The following is a 19,600-nucleotide window of genomic DNA, read 5'->3' on the forward strand; positions in this document are numbered from 1 at the left end:
TGCCCTCACATCCTTCTCGAGATATTTCACTAGTGGAAAATCCCCCTTGAGATTCCTCCTTGCGCAAAATTGAGTTGCTGTTGAGAAATAACACCCTAGATCTGATATATTCACGGGAACCAAGAGCGATTATACATCATTTTCTGCCTTCATCCCCTCCCCATTCTTTTTTAAAACTAAATTTGTATTTATGTGAAGCCTCATTGAGAGCTAGGATTTTTTATATTAAAGTGCATCCTTTGAGGCATCTACCCCGCCGTTACAACAAAACAATGAGATAACCCTACTTAAAAGGTTTCAAAACCTTAACTCCAAAAACTTGGAATTGTGTATTTTTGGCCAAATAATGATCATGGATAAAATCAACAAGTAAAACAAAGGAAATTCACCTAAGAGAATAAAATTTGTTTAAACTTTAGCAATATTTTGACTATATACAAGAGCAAACTACGTATATAAGTGTAATAAAACTTACAATAATACTGAAACAGCACCATTTTTTTTTGATAAAGGGCTCATTTCAAAGGCTTTCCACAAAGTAAGTTTTTCAAGGAAATGTAAAGAGCCCCATTAAATAAAAAAAATGAACAGAAATAAAGTCGAATAATCTTCCAAGCGTAAGTCTACCACAGATCAATCGTCAATAAATAGATAAAGCCAAAGCGAACAGATATTATATTTAATAACCAAGTCAAACTCAAAACGAGCAGAATTAGTGTGAACAGGTCTGACAGTCCCCATGCCTACTTAACACCAGAACATAATTTACACTTTACTGAAAACCAAATAAATTTCAAATATTTTCACTTTTTTACCTTTAATAAATCAAAAATTATTGAGACTTTAAGGATTTTTGATGAGTATTTTTGGAGAAGACCTGTCAGTCGATGATGTTGAATTGAAAAGAAGTCGATCTGAATGGCGGCTTGTAGTTAAAACGAAGGTCAAGGCAAACAGCATTGCCTCTTCTATCAACCAGAAGTCGCAAAGTGCAGAAGCTAGGGTGAAATCCCCAGTTTTTATAGGCGTGATCAAAAACATTCCGACTACATATGATGCCGATAAGGTAAAAAACTGCGTTTCAGGCTGCGAAAGGGCAGAGCAGTGTGGTAGAAGTCGAACCTATAAGTTGTAATTTCTTCTCGCTATCAGCTAGGCCTGGCCATGAAAAGTCCGCCAAAACTAGAGTTTGAACGTTTTCCGATTGAAGAGTTTGTGTACCTTCCAAAACGATGCTATAACTACCAGAAATTCGGTCACATTTCAGCGGCGTGTTCCGCTCCCCAGGTTTTTCCCCGTTGCAGTGTCCTTGGCCATACGTCAAATGCTACTACCCCCTGCACGAATCCAATTGGCTGTGCAGCATGTAAATCGACAAAACATACCTGTCAGTCATTCCAATGTCCTGAGATGAAAAAGCAAATTGGAAAGCAAAAACGCTCCGATGAATGAACAGCATGCAAGTACTAAGATCGTGTCGTGGAACATGAACGGAGGTGTGTCTCACAGAATCCCCTTAATTGAAGAATTATGCCGGCGAGGCAATATTCTATGCATCCAAGAACATCTGCTGACAAGTGATACTCTCAGCCTGCTTAAGTTTTCAGACAATCATACATTTTATTTTGTCCCAGCAAAGTCTCGTCAACGTGGAAGACCCTCTGGCGGACTAGCGATCGTATGTAGCTCTGCAGTTGATTCCGAGAGTCTTCATACAGCTGAAAACTTTATGGTTATAAGAGCTGGGAATCTTGTGATCGTCAATGTCTACCTCCCCACAAACTACAGCGACGAAGAATCAGATAACCGATTTTCAAAGGCAGTGCGTGCTCTTGCAAAGTGCCTCAATACCATTATGTTGTCCAAACTGAAATGCTTTATAATCGAAGACTACAACTGTGATCTAGCCGACGACTCGTCTCCTCGGTCCCAGTTGATCCTAAGCATATTGGAAAATCGGTATCGTGTGCTTCCAAAAGACAATGATTTTACTTTCGTACACACTAGTGGTTCAGTCTCAAATATAGACCATGTCGCATGCACATCAAACGTGAGTGGCACAGTTAGCGTGCTAATGGGAAGTCACTCCACCGACCATATCCCCATTGAAGCATGTGTTAATGTGTGTATTCCTAAGGAAAAAAGTTCTTCACAGTGGTACGAAATTAAGGATTGGCTAAAGGCCGACTTTCCTCTTTATCAGACAGTGCTCGACAAGACGCTGCAGAAGATAAATGTACCATATAATCTCCTACAAGTCAACGTGCAAAGGAATATCCAAGAAACTAAAATACAGGTCAATAACTTTTGTGCTGAAATCACCCATGCACTACTAACCACAGAAAAGGCTGCTGTTCCCACTAGGAAAATTCGTAAACATACTGAAATCCCTGGGTTCTCAAAGAATCGAGAGCTAGTGAAAGCGTGTCAAGATGCTAAGTTTTGGTTCTCGGTATGGAGGGAAGGCTGTCGTCCAAAATCCGGCGTGTTGAATTGTCTCCGTAAACACACAAAACTTAAATTTGAGAAAGCCCTCAAGCAGCATCGTACAAATGTGAAACATGAATATACAGAGAGAATAATCAACGATCCAAGTCGTGTATGGAAAGATTGCGTGAAAAACCGCCAAGAAACACCTAAGTCCATGCCTTGTGACCCAAACGACTGGCAAGCCTACTCTACGAGCGAATTTAGTGCCCCAGATTCCAGTGTAGCAAGGCCATATATTGAGCAACTTGAATCTGTGTTATCAAATTCGAGTTTTCTGGACTTTACCGTAACTGTTTCAGATGTAACTGCAAATGTCTTTAAATTGAAAAAGAAAAAATCGCCCGGAGTTGACGGTTTGTGTGCACTTCACCTTGTGAGTGGTACTCGTCTTTTATATGAAATGTTAATATTATTGTACCAGATCATATTCGTAGTCGGTATTGTGCCCGATGTTTTCTGTAGAGGACAACTTACGCCCATCCTGAAAAAAGGGAAGGCAGCTAATATATGCTCCTTCTATCGCCCAATTACTGTTTCGCCAGTTTTATGTAAGCTTTTTGAAATGCTTATATTGCCGAATGTTAGAAACTGTTGCCAAATGCCAAACTACCAGTTTGGCTTTACGGTAGGTCTTGGTTGCGCTGATGCTCTGTTCGCCCTTGCTACTATTTTGTCTGATTCTGAGGCAACGGGTGACCAATTAGTTATTGGCTCTTTTGATGTAAGCCGGGCGTTTGACTCGTCGGTGCATGCGCAGATCCTTTCAGCAGCGTATAAACAATGGCTAAATCTGTGTATTGTCAGAGCTATGTATTATATGTACAATAACCTTAGAGCGCAAATTAAAATACCCTCATGTCCGACTGAATCCGTTGTTGTACCAGTTTGTAAAGGGGTCAGGCAAGACTCAGTTGTGTCTCCGACTTTGTATAACAATAGCGTTCTGCTGGCACAAGCCCAGGTAGCTACGTCTCGTGTTTCAAAAGGGATTGATGTTTCGTTGATGGCGTATGCTGACGACCTACTTAATTTGAACAGGTCTGCCGATCGACTATCGAAGAATTTTGATGATTTGAGTAGGGAATATAATAAAATAGGTTTATCATTTAATGTGTCTAAATCGGCCGTACTGTTCTTCAACGCGGGTTATTATGAGAATGAAATTCCTTTAGGTGATTCAGCTGTTAAGCCATGTGAGAGCCTTACCTACCTTGGTTTACCAATCGGTCGAAGCCTCTACTCGACAGGAATGTTGCTTTTACGATACGTAGAGGTGAAAATCCGGATTGCTTACGGATCAATCATTGGTAACAGACATCGATTCTGCCGTAGATTTCTTGCGTCGCTGTATAATGCCATTGCCCTCCCACATGTACTGTATATAGCACATTTTTGGAATTATTTGTCTTCCGCCCAATGTACAAAAGTAAGAGTTCTGTTTTTTCGATTCGCGAAGTTCCTTCTGAGGAACTTCGTCCGTGGACGAAGAACTCGTATATCATGCGTAAATACGGACGAAGGGGGACGAAGAACTCGTATATCATGCGTAAATACGGAGTGTCCGATCCAACAGTTTGCATTAACCGGGCCGTAGAGAATTTCCTGGAAAAGGCTAAGGGAAGGACGAACCCGTGGCATGCTGTCATGTGTCAGTAGTTTTGTTAGTGTACATAGTGTGTGTTTACTTACGGTTATGTTCGTAGTGTGATTTTCTTCCTTTTTTTCCATTCGCACTTCGATGTAATTCTAGTGAATTTTCGGTTAATAAAAGTACTTACTTACTTACTTACTTACTTATTGATGGGTTGGATCAAAATGCTGAACATGCTCAGAACAAAACACTACAAAAAATAATATAGCCTATTTGTCACTTCTATAGCCTACCTAGATTAGAATGAGAATAAAAGTACATTATAGCATAAATTTCAGTTTTATTTTCTTGTTCTGTGCTTTTAGTTTTGATATTGTAATTCCTGTTATTTGAGCAAAATGGTAAAATTTTAGAGTTGCTACTTGTTGCTATCTTGGAAAGAGATTAGGTTAGAAAAATGAAACTTTCAGTAGTCTTGCAAATCCTGGTAAAAAAAACATACCCTGGGAAGGTATTGCCAAGCATTTATGTTCACCCTCCTCTGATTTCTAATGCTTCAACATTTTCATATTTGACAGGTCCTATACTTATTGAAACTTTGGAAAAACAACATTTACCTTAATTTTCAGTTAACAGTTTCTTTTTCTCTGGTTTTAGTTCTGAAAATGCAATTCCTGTTGTTTGAGTTGCATTTTAAGCCATATACGTGAGTTATTTCTAAATTTAGGAAATGTTTTTGTGGATCTTTAAAACCTCATAAATTGGTATTGAGCAAAGTTGTGAAGCTGAAAACAGTTTTGTTGTACTTCATTTAAGCAAAAAATCTATTTTGCAAGGTTTCTCTTTTATATAACAAAGATATTAAAGGTCATCAAAGGTCAGAGCCCTCTAAAGGGAGGAGTGATGGTAGGTTCATCAAAATACCTTTCTGGTACATGCTTTTAGTCTGTAGACCCGTCCCTTAAAGTTACATTTTATTACCCTAGGCTTTTCCAAGATAGCAAAAAGTAGCTAAACTAGAATTTTGCCAAGCAAAATTTCAGGCCACATCAATTGTTCAGAAATCAGGCCTTATTAAATTAGAAATAGTCTCTTCCCCAATTCAAATATCTGGGGGGAGTCGAGGGATGGTTAATTCAGAAAAAAATAGAAAAATTGAGGTATTTTTAACTTGCAAAGGGGTGAATGGCTCTTAATGAAATTTGATATTTAGAAGGATCTTATTTTAAACTTCAGAGCTCTTATTTTAAGTCCTGACTAGATCTGGTGATATTGGGGGGAATTGGAGAGAGAAACCAGTGGAAAATGCCTAGAGTGAGTGAGATCAGGATGAAACTTGGTGGGATGAATAAGCACAAGTCCTAGATACATGATTGAAATAACCAGACTGGGTCTGCTCTCTTTGGGGGAGTTGGGGGATTCAGTGCTTTGGCAAGTTTGGTGCTTCCGAACGTGCTAGGGCAATGAATAAACAAGACCAAAGGTTCTATGGGATCCCAAAAATTCAATATTAATCCAGACATTGGGTTTTGTCTTCGCTAGATCCAGTCTTCGCCAGACTGCTTGAAAATTTTTACTCTTAAAGATCTAGAAACAGATTAAGACCAAATGGCTGATCCTCTGAGAAAACCAAGTTCAGATTTGGATTCAGCATGTGTGTTTACCTCTATAAGTCATATCTATTTTGACGATACCGATCGAAACGATCCTGCCTTCTGCCAATTTTCGGGTTTCGCCGAAATTCCAGAGCTACTTGTCTGGCGAAAAATTGAAGCTCAGAAACGAATTTAGCGTATCTCCTCTAGTCCTTACCCCTATTTCCAACATCTAGTCAACTTCAAATAAAAAATATACGTATAACATTTTATCCGGTTCAGCAGGATTCCGGACGAAATATATGTCTGGCTAAAAAACGATTGTCATATACGGTTTCAGCATGCCTTTACCCCGAAATCGAACATCTTATCAACTTCAAATAAAACTTTTACATTTAATTAACTTTCCGGTTTTGGCCGGATTCCCGGCGAAGGATTTATCCGGAAAGAACAAAGGGTTCTCAGCAGGCTGGCGTTGGAAGAAATTAAACTAACGCAGGTTCGTTTCTTTCACCAGCAAGTCAATCCATGAAAGAAAGGACATAATAGCTAAATATTTCTCTTGTTTATAGACCAAACATGTTACAACATAATGGCAGAAGTGATAGATATCGATCAGGAATATGAGGACAGTGATAAAGACTCAGACGATAGTGAACCCTCCAACAAAAAACCGAGGATCACAAAGAAAACGGCAGACCAAAGATACAAGACTGAGTGGGAAAGAGAATCTGACTTTAATGAATGGTTACGAAAAGGAAAGGTGCAGACCGGTCAAAACAGTGGATATTTAGCTAACTGTCTTTACTGCAAAAAGGATTTCGTTTGAAACACGACGCAAAAAGGTACAAAGAGACCAAAGCTCACGAAGAAAATACAAAAGCGTGGACAACTTCGTCTTCTAAGACCATGCCATTGAGTCTTCATTTTTCTGGTGATTCAAAAATCGAAAGAGTGCCCACTGTTGAAGCGAAGCTAGTGACATTTCTCGTTGAGCACGATCTACCCTATTCGCTTTCTGAAGAGTTACTGAAACTTGTGAAAAGTATGCCAGGTCCAGATCTTCTAAGTCAGGCCACTCTCGGTAGAACTAAAGCAACTAATATTGCTCGACAAGCGTTGGCCCCTCATTTTCATGAAAAGCTTCTTGAAAGCCTGGAAACGAATCTTTTCTCCATAGTAATTGACGAGACCACAGATTCCTCTGTAGCCAAACAACTTGCTGTTTGTGTCAGCTTTTGTGACGATGCAATGAATGTGTAGGTAGATTTGCTCGCTCTTGTTAAATGCAGCGACGGATCAGCGTCTGGTCTATTCAACCAGCTAGTGAAGGTGATCGATGATGTCAAGAAGGCGGGTGTTCCTCTTCAAAACTGGGTCGGATTCTGCTCTGACACAACGAATGCTATGATGGGGATAAACCACTCAGTCAAAACACTTGTTGAAGGGAAATATCCATGGGTTACAGTTGTGAAATGTAGCTGCCATCTGTGTGCCCTAGTTGCAAGTCATGCTTGCAAAAAACTGTCGAAGAGCCTCGAAGATCTATGTCGGACTGTTTGCAATCACTTCAGGCACAGTGCAAAACGCCAAGTTGCATATAGGAAGAAATTTCAAGTCTTTACTCAAGTGGAATAGCACAGATTTCTTGCTTTGGCTCCAACACGCTGGTTGTCGTTTCAAAACTGTGCACGCCGTATTCTCGAACAGTGGGATACTCTTACGTTGTACTGGGACTCGTTGGTACTTGATGATCCCTCGCATGCTAATGGTCATGTAAGAATGACACTAAACAACCCATACTCGAGGGTTATGGTGTTTTTTGTCGAGTACGTGTTGAGAGAGCTGAATGAGTTCAACACCATCTTCCAGTCTGAAAAACTCCTATTTCACCTCATGAAAACCCAGGTGGAAAAACTTCTTTTGACATTAGCCATGAACTTTATGAAGCCTTTTTATGTTAGAACAGTCAACCCTTTTGACATCAATCCGGATGACGAAGTGAACTATCTTCCCGACGAAAATGTCTATATCGGCTACAAAGGGTACGATTTCCTTTTGGGGCTCGAAACGAGAGAAGTTACCAGTGGCCGTTTTGTAGCGGAAAGTCTCCGAATTCGTCGCTCCGCGAGGGATTTCTACGTCGAAGCTGTTCAACAAATTCTTGATCGTTTTCCATTCTCCGAAAAGATCTACGACCTGGTACACTTGCTTACCCTAAGCTCTAGTTATGAACTGAAAGTTCCCAGTCTTCGTCAGTTCTTCGACTACTACGATTCTGCGCTTTGGAATAAAGCAAAGCTAGAGCAGGTATGGCGGTCTATACCGAGTGTAGCCCTACCTAGTACTGTAGATCTCCCTGACGTAAATGACATGGACATTGTTGTTTACAGGCGCCACATCTTGCAAATGAAGTCACCAAATGGTAGTCGGATGTTCCCAAATGTCGGGAAAATGGTTCAGTACTTTTTCTCACTCCCTTTCTCAAACGTCTCTTCAGTTTGCTCAAGGCTTGACTCGGACAAGTCAGTGCTAGAGCTAGAACCCGGGCTAGTCAAGTGTGTACTCAAAGTGAAGGCTAGTGCCTCTTCTCGTGACTGTAACGTTTTGAACCAAAGCATTGTGTATGGTCTGGCCAAAGATATTGTTTGTGACACACGTGAACAGTCCGATTCCGATTAATCTTGTCTGTTTGTCTTGTATTATTTATTTGAAATTAATCTTGTCTGTTTGTCTTGTATTATTTATCTGAATGTTCCTTCTTGAAGCTTTTGATATTGATTTTCATTAAACATTAATCGAAAAAGGTTGAGACACGAGAATCTAGTTACTCATCAATTATTCTATTGGATAGGCTTGAAGGCCCAAGGGAAAATCGCTTTTAATTTCTTCACTATTCACTTCACATTTATACGGTTTTCCCACCGTGGACTTTCCCTGCTGTGGTACCTCTGCATTTTTACTTCTGTTGCGTGCTTGACGAAAACGATGAACGACAAATGTGTGTTCACGGACTGAGCTAACCATACTTACCTTTGACCGCTGAAAAGAAGGATAGACAGCACGTGTTTTCTCAAATTTATGACAGATCTTCACCACACTTTACTTGACACTGAATCAACATTCATATTAAAGCGAGATTTTTCACCCATTCTCTCTCAAAAATACAAAACACAGCTTTTCCGAGAATTTCGGGCATGCCGCGGTTTTTACCGCATTTTGGTTCAAGGATGCCGCGGAAATGCCACTTTTTGACGAGGCCGGTGCCAGGGAGCGGTGGCGGTCGAGTGGCAACACTGCCTGTACATGACATCTGTCTTGAATTAGCTTTCGTTCCGTGAAGAACTCTGCAATCTGAGCGAAAAAATAACCATTTTCTGGATAGTAAACAAAGCTGTTTGGCAAGTATTTATGAACTTATTTTGCAACCACTCGACAAATGAAGATCGCTTATGAAACCTGTTTGACTAGTTTTTAGCAAGGAATTAGACACTTGTAAAGAGGTTTCAAACAATTCGTGGTAACGAAGTGTAGTAAGGAGCGACCCGGCTCAATAGTAACCGAAACTCTAAAACATGGAATTTTGATACCAATAGTTACATCATAAGAATCGCATTTTAATGCTGATTTTAAATATATAAGTTTCATCAAGATTGGTCCTTCCAATCAAATGTTACGAGCCTGAGAAAATTTGCCTCATTTTAGAAAACAGGGGAAACACCCCCTAAAAGTCATACGGTCTTAACAAAAATCACACCATTAGATTCAGCGTATCAGAGAACCCTATTGAAGAAGTTTCTAGCCCTTATCTACAAAAATGTGGAATTTCACATTTTTTGCCAGAAGACAAATCACGGATGCGTGTTTATTTGTTTTTTTCCCAGGAGTGATCGTATCGACTCATTGGTCAATGTCGCTAAAGGGCTCATTCTAACGGAAATTAAAAGTTCTAGTGCCCTTTTTAAGTGGCCAAAAAATTGGAGGGCACCTAGGCCCCCTCCCACGCTCATTTTTTCCCCAAAGTCACCGGATAAAAATTCTGAGATGGCCATTTTATTCACCATAGTCGAAAAACCTAATAACTATGTCTTTAGGGACGACTTACTCCCCCGTAGTCCCCGTGGGAGGGGATGCAAGTTACAAAATTTGACCTATGTTTACATATAGTAATGGTTACTGGGAAGTGTACAGACGTTTTCAGGCGGACTTTTTTAGTTGGGGGGGGGATTCGAGGGAAGGGGTTACGTGTGAGGATTTTTTATGGAGGAACTTTTCATAGGGGAAGAGACTTTCAACGGAGGGGGCGCAGGATTTTCTAGCATTATTTAGAATAACAACGAACAAATAAATATGAAAAGTTTTTTTCTACTGAAAGTAAGGAGCAGCATTATAACTAAAAAAAAACAGACATTATAACGCAGATGAGGGGTTTAACTCCTCGTAATACTTCGCTCTTTATGCTGAAGTATTTTTAGTAATTACAACTACTTATTCTACGGCCTTTGTGATTCAGGGGTCATTCTTAAAGAATTGCGACAAAATTTAAGCTTTAGTGTAAAGAGCGATGTATCGACGAGGGGCAAGCCCCCTCATATACGCAATAAAAACATACGAATACAGAAGTTCGCTACGTAAGTTAATTCGTAAGTTACGTGTATTTTTTACTTATTAAGACATTCGTAAAAAATTTAAAGTTAATGCCTTTTTAAGTAATCAAAACATTGGAGGGCAACTAGGCCTCCTTCCTTGCTCCTTTTTTCTCAAAATCTTCCGATTAAAACTATGAAAAATCCATTTAGCAAAAAAAATTAATATGCAAATTTCGTTAATTATTTATGCCCGGAGAGCCAAGATCAAAACATACATTAATTCAAAAACGTCCAGAAATTAAACAAAAAAACAAGTTTTTTTAAATGAAAGTAAGGAGCGACATTAAAACTTAAAACGAACAGGAATTACTATATGAAAAGAAGTTTTCCTCCTCGACGCTCCGCTCTTTACGCTAAAGTTTTTTACTGTTTTAAAAAGTAGAGTTAAGAGTAAGATTCAAACTTTAGCGTAAAGAGCGGGGCGTTGAGGAGGAAAAGTCCTTTTCATATAGTAATTCCTGTTCGTTTTAAGTTTCAATGTCGCTCCTTACTTTCATTTAAAAAAAAAAAATTTTTTTAGTTTAATTCATACAAGAATTTAAGAATTTGAATGTATAAGAATTCACAATATGGCGGGAGAAGACGCACCACAGTCAGTGCTTGATCAGATTAACGCAAAACTCGGCTTATTTCCTCAAGTGATGACAGACATAAGCTTCATTAAAGGACATTGACACAAATTAATACAGAAAACCAAAAGGGTTAGTCAAGAACTTGTAGTAACGAGAAAAGAGCTTAGTGATACAAATCGCCGTATTCGGTATATAGAAACCTAAGCAAAGAGAACAAACATAATTATTTACACCTTAGGACAGAGAGACCCACCACTACCTACGCTTCAAGAAGAAGTGATGTTGTATTATAATACCCGAGTTTCGTCTTTGGAGCTCCATCGTAGCGAGGTAAAGGATGTTTTCCGGATGAGGTCAGGATCAATTTTGCTGAAATTACAGTGTGCAAACACCCGAAACTTTATTCTGAAAAGCGGTCGTACGTTACGGAACGAAGGAGTGTCTGTGGCCCCGGACTACACATTGGAGGAAAGGAATGCGCGAAACCACTTAAAAATAGTCATGAACCAAGAAATTGAAGAGGAAAAACCCATCAGATTACGGGGAACAAAACTTTTTGTCGATGGAACTCTCTTGGTTTATGATGAAGAGAGTAAAAAAGTGAAAGAGTTCACCCGAAAAAACACAACTAGGCCTAGTCCCCCCCGTGGTCGAAGTGACTCTCAGAGCTCAATGGATAGTGCCTCCTTGGCCCAGACAGTAGTAAGCGCAACGCGGCGATCACCGCCAAAATTCACCAGAAACTGAACAGTCAATGACCTGTTGCAAAAGGCGCACGGGCTTGTGCTACAGAAGTAACTGCTGGACCATCTGGGTTAAACCCAAGGCCTAAGCCCGCCAGGAAAGCGGATCAGATGATCAGCCCGGAAGAACGGAACAGTCTGAGTAATCGTACACAAAGACCACAAAGAGAGCCACTTTGGAACACGCAAGAGAACAAAGGAGGTCCGAGATACGAAAGGCCCAATGTCAAAAGAGGGAGAAGCACAGCAGACTGCTACAGGATCAATTATTCGGACCCAACCAGGGACCGGTACGATGAAAATATGCAAAACTCGAACTAGCATGCCGACAGCCATGCCCAAACTATGAAAATGATCACATGGAGCGTCTAGGGGCTAAAGAACAAATATAAGCAAGTATCGGAAGGTGTGAGTTTCATTTGACGTTGTGTGTTTAGTAGAAACTTGGCATGACCCCAATGAAACGCTACTGTTTGACAGATTTTATGCAGAAAAGTGTCAAGAAGAGAGTCGTCGAACAGAAGATTTTACGGGGGTGTTATTGTCCTGCTAATGTGTAAAAGTGTGTCGAAATACTAGAGATCAAGTAGCAAGTTTGAAAATAAAATTTGGATCAAAGTTCTTTTTTCTGACTGACGGCAGATAGGATCAGTTTACTTACCACCACAGAAGAGTTCCTACACAAATGAAGATACTTGGGATATTCTGGAAAAAAAAATTGGAAGAAATGAAATTTAAATACCATGACCACAGTTTAACGCTATTGGGAGACTTTAACACGTACATCAGCGTGAAAAGAGAAGTAGTGGACACACTGATTTGTGAGGAACTGTTTCCAGCTCCGAAGGCTTACAGGATTAGAAGAAGTAGCATGGATGAACGTAGGAAGTTGAATATTTGTGAGAAAAGGCTTTTGGATTTTTGTGGAGAAAATGGGCAGGTTATGGGGTTTGGGAAAGATAAGGGTACGGGGGACTTTACGTCTGTTACGGGTGCGAAAGGGAGTGTTATTAATTGTGTACTGGTGGACGTTTCTCTTCCGATGGATGTTAGAAATCTAGAAGTTCTCCCCTTTGTAGGTTCAGATCATTTCCCAGTTTTAAAAGAAATTTTGCAAAAATTTCCGACGAATGTTCTACAAGCAGAGCATAGAAAATTTTCCAGAAAAAAGAAATTTTAAAAATAGAAATGTCGAAATAAAAATTACATAAATGGAAGAAAGATTACTTGGTAGGAAGGTTCAAGAAGGACTGAAGGTCTTGAAACAAGGTAAATTACCAGTCGAACAGCTGATCGACGGGCTAAGCGGAATTATTCATGAAATAACGCCTAAAGTGTCCCCTGAGAGCGAGCGAAGGGAATTTTTTGAGGATGAATGTTTAGCAAGGAAAAAAGAATTGATGCAAATAGTAGAAAAAGTGAAGGCCCTCGCAGATAGCCCCCTAAAAGTGACAGTAGTTCTCCAGATGAAAGCTGTGCGGCGAGATTATAAACGGTTGTTGAAATAGAAAAAAAGAGAAGCGGAAATAAGGAATATAAAACAATTATCTGAGAGTTTGAAATGAATGACCTGAAAGTATTTTGGAGGAAAATTCAAGACCCTGAGAAAAGAAAACCTACCCAACAAAAATGCCCGGAACCAGAAACATGGCCACCATATTTTGAAATAGGAAATGATACAGCACCTCTTGGAATGCTTAATTCTATCCTGACGGAGGGAACTTGTTTCCTACTCTAAGAGCATGACTATAGTTTGATGGAGGAAACAACGGAGGAGGAAATATTTTGAAGAATCAGAAAGGGGGCACAGCGCTGGGGCTGGATGGACTCCCTATTATGGTTTATAAGAAATTCGCACTGTCACTCGTTCCCATAATGGTTCCTCATCTTCAATGCAATTCATAGCACATGTAAATGGCCCGAAGCATGGAAGACGTCAGTAATTTTGCCGCTTTAAAAAAAGAGAAATGTGGAAGAACAAACCAACTATAGACCCATATCCCTAATACCAACGATGACTAAAATATTTGAACAAATTATTGATGTTAGAGTGTCAAAATGGTTTGGTGTACAAAAAAATTAAATAAGAGCAAGGAGGTTTCCGGGCCGGATACAATACAGCGGACAGAATGTTTGTACTGCATGCCCTTTCTGAAAAATATGGAAGAGGAAAAAATAAATTTTACGTGGCTTTCGTCGACCTCCAAAAAGCTTTCGTGGATAGGGAACTACTCATAGTGGAATTCATTAAAATTGGACTAACAGGTCAATTTGCAGCAGGTAGCTAATATGTATGAAGTACAAAAGTAGTCGTTAGAGTGTTTGGAAAAGGATTTTTAAGGATATTTAAACAGACAAGAGGTATGAAACAAGGAAGCGCCCTGTCACCTCGGCTATTAGGAATATTCATAAACGACATTGTAGAATTCTTGGAGAAAAGATGGACCTCAACCGTTAAGCTCGGCAACAGAACGATTTTGGCTCTGCTGTTCGCCGACGACACGGCATTAGTAGCGAAAACAGATCGTGAACTACAAATTTTAATTGACCTTATGGCAAAATATCTTGAATCGAAGAACCTACGTCTAAACCTCGGGAGAAGGAGGTAATAATTTTCAATAAAGGAGGAAGAAGGAATTTAGTTGATAATGAGAAAATTCGGTTCAAAGGATAAGAGATTAAGGCAGTGGAAAAGGCGAAATATCTGGGATTTACCATGACACCTAACTGCAGTTGGAAGGAACATTTGAGCGAAATGTCAAAGCGAGGGAAAGCAGCAGTGGGTGGAATATTACGTAATGACCTAGTAAATAAGTCGAAGTCATTAAAAATGTTTAAACAAATATTTGATTCGAAAATTAAACCGGCAATCCATTACGGAGCTGAACTATGGGGCCTGTAGGCCACGGATAAGCTAGAATCAGTCCGGTTTAGATACTAAAAAAGACTTTTCGGGCTGCACCAGACAACACATAACCAGCTAATCAAAGGAGACTTCGGTATCTTCTCACTGAAACTGCACCGGCTTTATCAAGTACTTAAGTTTTGGCTGATATTAACCCAACTTACTGAGGACCGATTGGCTAAACAAGCTTGTAATTATTTGCTTCGAATTAATAGGAAAACTACTTGGACTCAATAAATCAAGAAATCTCTTGACAAATTAGGCCTCTTTTATTTGTGGATGGAAGGAAACGGACCCGGAAACACACAATGCCTTCCAGAAATTATGCAGAGATTGAAAGACAAAGAGATACAAGAGTGTACGTTTAGTAGGTTCGTCGAAAACACTGAAAGAATATAGTAAAGTAAGACAATTTTGGGGAAGAATATTACTTTAAGTTAAATTTACCTTTTAAATATTTAAAATCATAGATCTAGTTCAGGAGAAATTGCCTTACAGTACATAGGGAACAGAGATTTAAAAAAATTAAGTGCACAAATGATAAGTGTGGGTATTGCGGAATTGAGGATAATAAATTAGCCCATTTCCTCATGGAGTGCCAAGAGCTTGAAAGTCTTAGGGTTGAATTTTGGGAGACCATCGGTTGGTGTTACTTTCTGATAACCTGAGGTCTTCGAAGCCTGGAACCATATGCAAAATGGCACGATATGTGGAAAAGGCGGGAGAGGCTCAGTCAAGCCGGAGTAAATGAAATTAATTATTGTCTTATATTGAGTGTGTGTTCTATGCAGTGCTGTATCATTAAATCATGTTCTGTATGGCCGTAGGGCTCAAATATACTTTTACTTTCTTTCTTTCATTATATTCAAAGCCAATTCTAAACAAGAATTTTTTATTATTAATGTTAATGTTAATTTTTGATAAATTAATGCTAAACAGGTAATCTAATGGATCCTTTCAAGCTGCTTAGAATGCTAAATCCTACCAATTTTATAGGGGGCGGGAGGGTACCCTAGGGCACTGGTTCTCAAACTTATCCAGACACTACACTCCTTTTTGCCCACAGAACATTTTATGTGCCCCTTTTCATATACCATTATTGAGTAAACTATAGCTAAAATATAAATAAAATTGCCAGTCCAAGAGGTAGGGATTGTCTTAATTTTTTTTTGGCCCGTCGCGTACCCAAAAAAATCCTGTACCATGGTTTGAGAGCCACTGCCATAGGGTATGCTAAGTTAAGCCAATTTCCTAGGGAAGGAAAGGATACCTTAGGATACGCTTAGCAAAGGCACTTACAGCAGTAACTTTAAAACAGATCAGTTTTTCTTTTACGCTCAAAAAGGAGTAAAAAGAAAATAGTTTTTTGGCATTGATACCCTTTTAAATCTTCACTAAAAAAAAAATCAATCAAAATAAACATGTTGAGTCCATTTTTTGGGAGGAAGAGACTTGCTCGTTTACTACTTTTTTCAGTGGATAAGAGCCCTTTTACACCACGAACATGTTGGCATAAGTTCAGAAAATGTAAATAAAAATTGTTTTCATCAGTGTTCCTCTTCAAATGCCAATCAAACAAAATTTCTACTTTGTATCCCGTTTTAGGCCAGCACCTGCACAAATATAAGAAAAAACAAACAAGTCTTTCAGTTTTTCATAATTTCGGTAGCCTTGGTCAACGGATGTGACTTTACGTAAATTTCATCATTTGTAAGCCCCCTACTTTTCAAATCTTGTCGTCTACTTAGGCTAGCAAACAAATTAAAAATTTGTAACCAATTCAGAAAGTAATTTTTTTGTATATTTCAATATCACAGCACATTGATAGGCTGTAGCATAGATAACCATTTTTTTTCCTTTTCAAGTAACGAAACAAAAATTTTCCCAAGTACTGACAAATAAATTTCCAAGCAAATTGAAAACACAACAGGGTTCTTTTTTTTTTATCGAAACCGGAGTAAATCAGTAAAGATCGTTTACGTACAAGAAAAAAGAAAACATGAGTAACAATTTTTTTTTTAATTGATCCATGGTTCCCGTTTCTTTAGCCTTGTTATTCAATTCATCTTTTTTTTATGGACCTACATGAAACAAGCGTCAACTAATTATATCTTTCTTTCTTGGGTGTTGTTGTGTTGCTTGTGTTATGTTGTGTTGCTTTGAATCCTAATTATTATGCATTTCGGCTTTAGACAATGTAGAATCCTGGGTCTTTTGAGATTATCAATTTCAGAGGGATTTTATTATTATTTTTTTCGGCACAAGTAGTTTTAATTCGGTGATTGGCAGAAAAGACGAGCCTCACTTGCCAAAAATGGAAAACTAGCCAGCATGGACCAGCTTTAATTCTTTATTAAGTTTTCTTCTTATAATAAAAACCCCAAATTTGCCAGAAGATCTTTCTGTAGTCCATAAAATGAGAGGTTTTTCTGGAGTAGGTTGTTGGATGCTAATCCAGGGCCGACTTAAATGAAAATACACTTTTGCAGAAATCACATTTAAATGGTGTTTTACCGGTACGCAATTTTAGAGTGTGTTCAGATAGTCCAGTCAAGGAAAGCACTTCTTGCATAAATCATATTTTAAAAAGTTTAATGAACTCTTTGAAGCTCATTCAAAAACTTGATGTAGACAAGCATTTCTTACATACATCACGTTTGTTAAAATCAAACAAATTTATATCACCACTTTTCAGGGAATGATAATGAAATTGCAATAGAAACTAAAAACATTAAGAAATTATTTGATGTTTTACAAAGTGGTTGTGAGGATTAAAATAACAAATCAATGAGGATACTATGCGCTACAATACTCTTCTTAAACTTCTACATGCATTTTTCATACTGGTAAAAACTGTACAGATCCAAAAGGCTTTTTTTACACACATCCCATTTGAAAGATGCCTCGCCTGTATGCAGTCTTTGCTGTGTATTCAAACTACAAACTTGCTTAAAACACTTCTCACATAAAACAATTAAATTTAATTGGCTACTCAGCAACATGCACTCTTTGGTGTCTGTTCAAACTGCCCGATTGAGAAAAGCAGTTATTTCATGCATCGCATTTAAACGGCTTTTCACTCGTATGCACTCTTTGGTGCCTGTTTAAACCACCCGGTTCAGAAAAGCCTTTCTTACAAACATCGCATTTAAACGGCTTCTCACCTGTATGAACTCTTTGGTGCTTGTTCAAATTGCCCAGTTCCGAAAAGCATTTTTTACATACATCACATTTAAACGGCTTCTCACCTGTATGCTTTCTTTGGTGTCGGTACAAATGTCCTACTTGAGAAAAAGTTTGGTCGCACACATCACATTTAAATGGCTTCTCACCCGTATGCACTTTTTGGTGCCTTTTCAAACTACCCAGTTCAGAAAAGCCTTTATTACATATATCGCATTTACACAGCTTCTCACCTGTATGCACTCTTTGGTGCTTGTTTAAACTGTGAGCCAAAGGAAATGTCTTGAAACAAACATCGCATTTAAACGGTTTCTCACCCGTATGCACCCTTTGGTGCTGGGTCAAATTTCCTGCTTGAGAAAAGGTTTGGTCACAAATATCACACTTAAATGGTTTCTCACCTGTATGAATTCTATGATGTTTGTTCAAAGTCCCTACTTCAGAAAAGCATTTTTTACATACATCGCATTTAAACGGCTTTTCACCTGTATGGACTCTTTGGTACCGGTTCAAGTCATGAATTCGAGAAAATATCTTGTCACATACCTCACATAAATATGTTTTTTTCTCTTTATGAGTTTTTTTATAACTTTCCAATTTTTTATACCTTATACTTTGCAGGCAACTTTCCAAACCTGTTTCCTGATTTTTCAGGCCTTTTCCTTCAGATTCTGTTTCACATTTATTTGAGAAATTTTTCGTAGATGGATTCCTTGAAATATCTAGTGAAGTATTTCCCTGTAAGTGTAGTCCAGAAACATTTGATGAAAAGTAACCTAAAAATTTAGAAGTTTCTTAAAAAAAAAGAATTTAAAAAAATAAAGAATCTTAAGAACCAAGAAAACGAATAAATAAAAAATCTAACTAAAACCGAATACAAAACGCATACACTCCAATATGTTTTGATAGTCTATAGATTAAAGAAACAATAACGAATAAATTAAAATACCAAAACTCGAAAAACCAAAAACAAAAAATAAAGCCTTCAATATGTTCTAAAAGTCTACAGAGTTAAAAGAAAACAGTATATAATTCAATATCTTTAGATGACTAAATTTTATTTTTGATCGATACATTATGTCTAAATATATAAGGAGAAATATAAACTATAAATATAGATTATAAAATTTATACTGAATTATAGTTTTAATGCTTTTTATTAAGCCTTTTGAAAAATAATAAACCCGCCAAACAGCTTTCAGGTAAAGATTTAAAATATTCATTAAAGACTAAAAAAATGCTTGGCAAACACCTGCTTATTAGAATAAGATAAAACTAATAATTTCATCTTAAGATTAAGTCCTATTTGTTCAATAGAATATTATCCAATACATATCAGTCGATAAAAAAAAAAACAATGTTTCAGATGTACCATCATTGTCACAACAGTTGGGTTCCGATTCCTGGGTGTTGCATTCAAATTCAAACGGTCGTGAAACGCTAGGTAGATTGAGCAAGGGAACAACTTCACGTTTCGGTGACAAAAGATGGCTTGGAAAATGAAACGGCTTCTCAAGGTCACTTGGTAAAGCACCTTCAACTTCTAAAATAAATTTTAAATTAAACACACACAGAAAAACTTGTCTTTTTTGTGGTTGGGTCTCTTGGTTCCAAAATAAATAATTTTTCACTAAACAATAGACAAAGAGGTGCAGCTGGGGCTGAAATTAATCTTAGAGGGTTTTTCATTTCTTTCTTTTAATCGAAATCAGAGCAATTTAGGGAGGATGCCTTAAAAACAAGAAATTGAAACATATGCACCACAATAAACAGCCACAAATGTTCTTTGGTAGATAACTATTTTTTCATCTTCAAGAAACAAAACAAATTTTTTCCCAAGTGCTGACAAATAAAATATTTAAACAATTTAAA

At 38.1% G+C, this 19,600-nt stretch overlaps 2 protein-coding genes across 2 annotated transcripts in view; one reads left to right on the forward strand and one right to left on the reverse strand.

Annotated features, from left to right (window-relative positions):
- Window positions 1–1,486: 1,486 nt before the first annotated feature.
- LOC136034026 (uncharacterized) lies at window positions 1,487–4,084 on the forward strand. Its single transcript, XM_065715079.1, has one exon. It carries the CDS (start codon window positions 1,487–1,489, stop codon window positions 4,082–4,084), a length of 2,598 nt encoding a protein of 865 aa, XP_065571151.1.
- Window positions 4,085–16,324: 12,240 nt separating this feature from the next.
- The window catches only part of LOC136036549 (zinc finger protein 79-like), a 31,200-nt gene continuing 27,924 nt past the window's right edge, over window positions 16,325–19,600 (reverse strand). The window contains exons 3-4 of the mRNA XM_065718854.1: window positions 19,101–19,271; window positions 16,325–18,504 (exon numbers count right to left, since the gene is read on the reverse strand). Of these exons, the coding sequence (XP_065574926.1) occupies window positions 17,597–18,504; window positions 19,101–19,271 (1,079 nt within the window). The 3' untranslated portion in view covers window positions 16,325–17,596. The remainder of the gene's footprint in view (window positions 18,505–19,100; window positions 19,272–19,600) is intronic.

Source organism: Artemia franciscana, chromosome 2 (genome assembly GCF_032884065.1).
Source record: "Artemia franciscana chromosome 2, ASM3288406v1, whole genome shotgun sequence".
In the NCBI taxonomy this organism is placed as follows: Eukaryota; Metazoa; Arthropoda; class Branchiopoda; order Anostraca; family Artemiidae; genus Artemia; species Artemia franciscana.

Bases quoted from the DNA above. Each gene is read 5' to 3' on its own strand.
- LOC136034026 (XM_065715079.1), top strand. From the start codon at position 1,487: ATGAACGGAGGTGTGTCTCACAGAATCCCCTTAATTGAAGAATTATGC.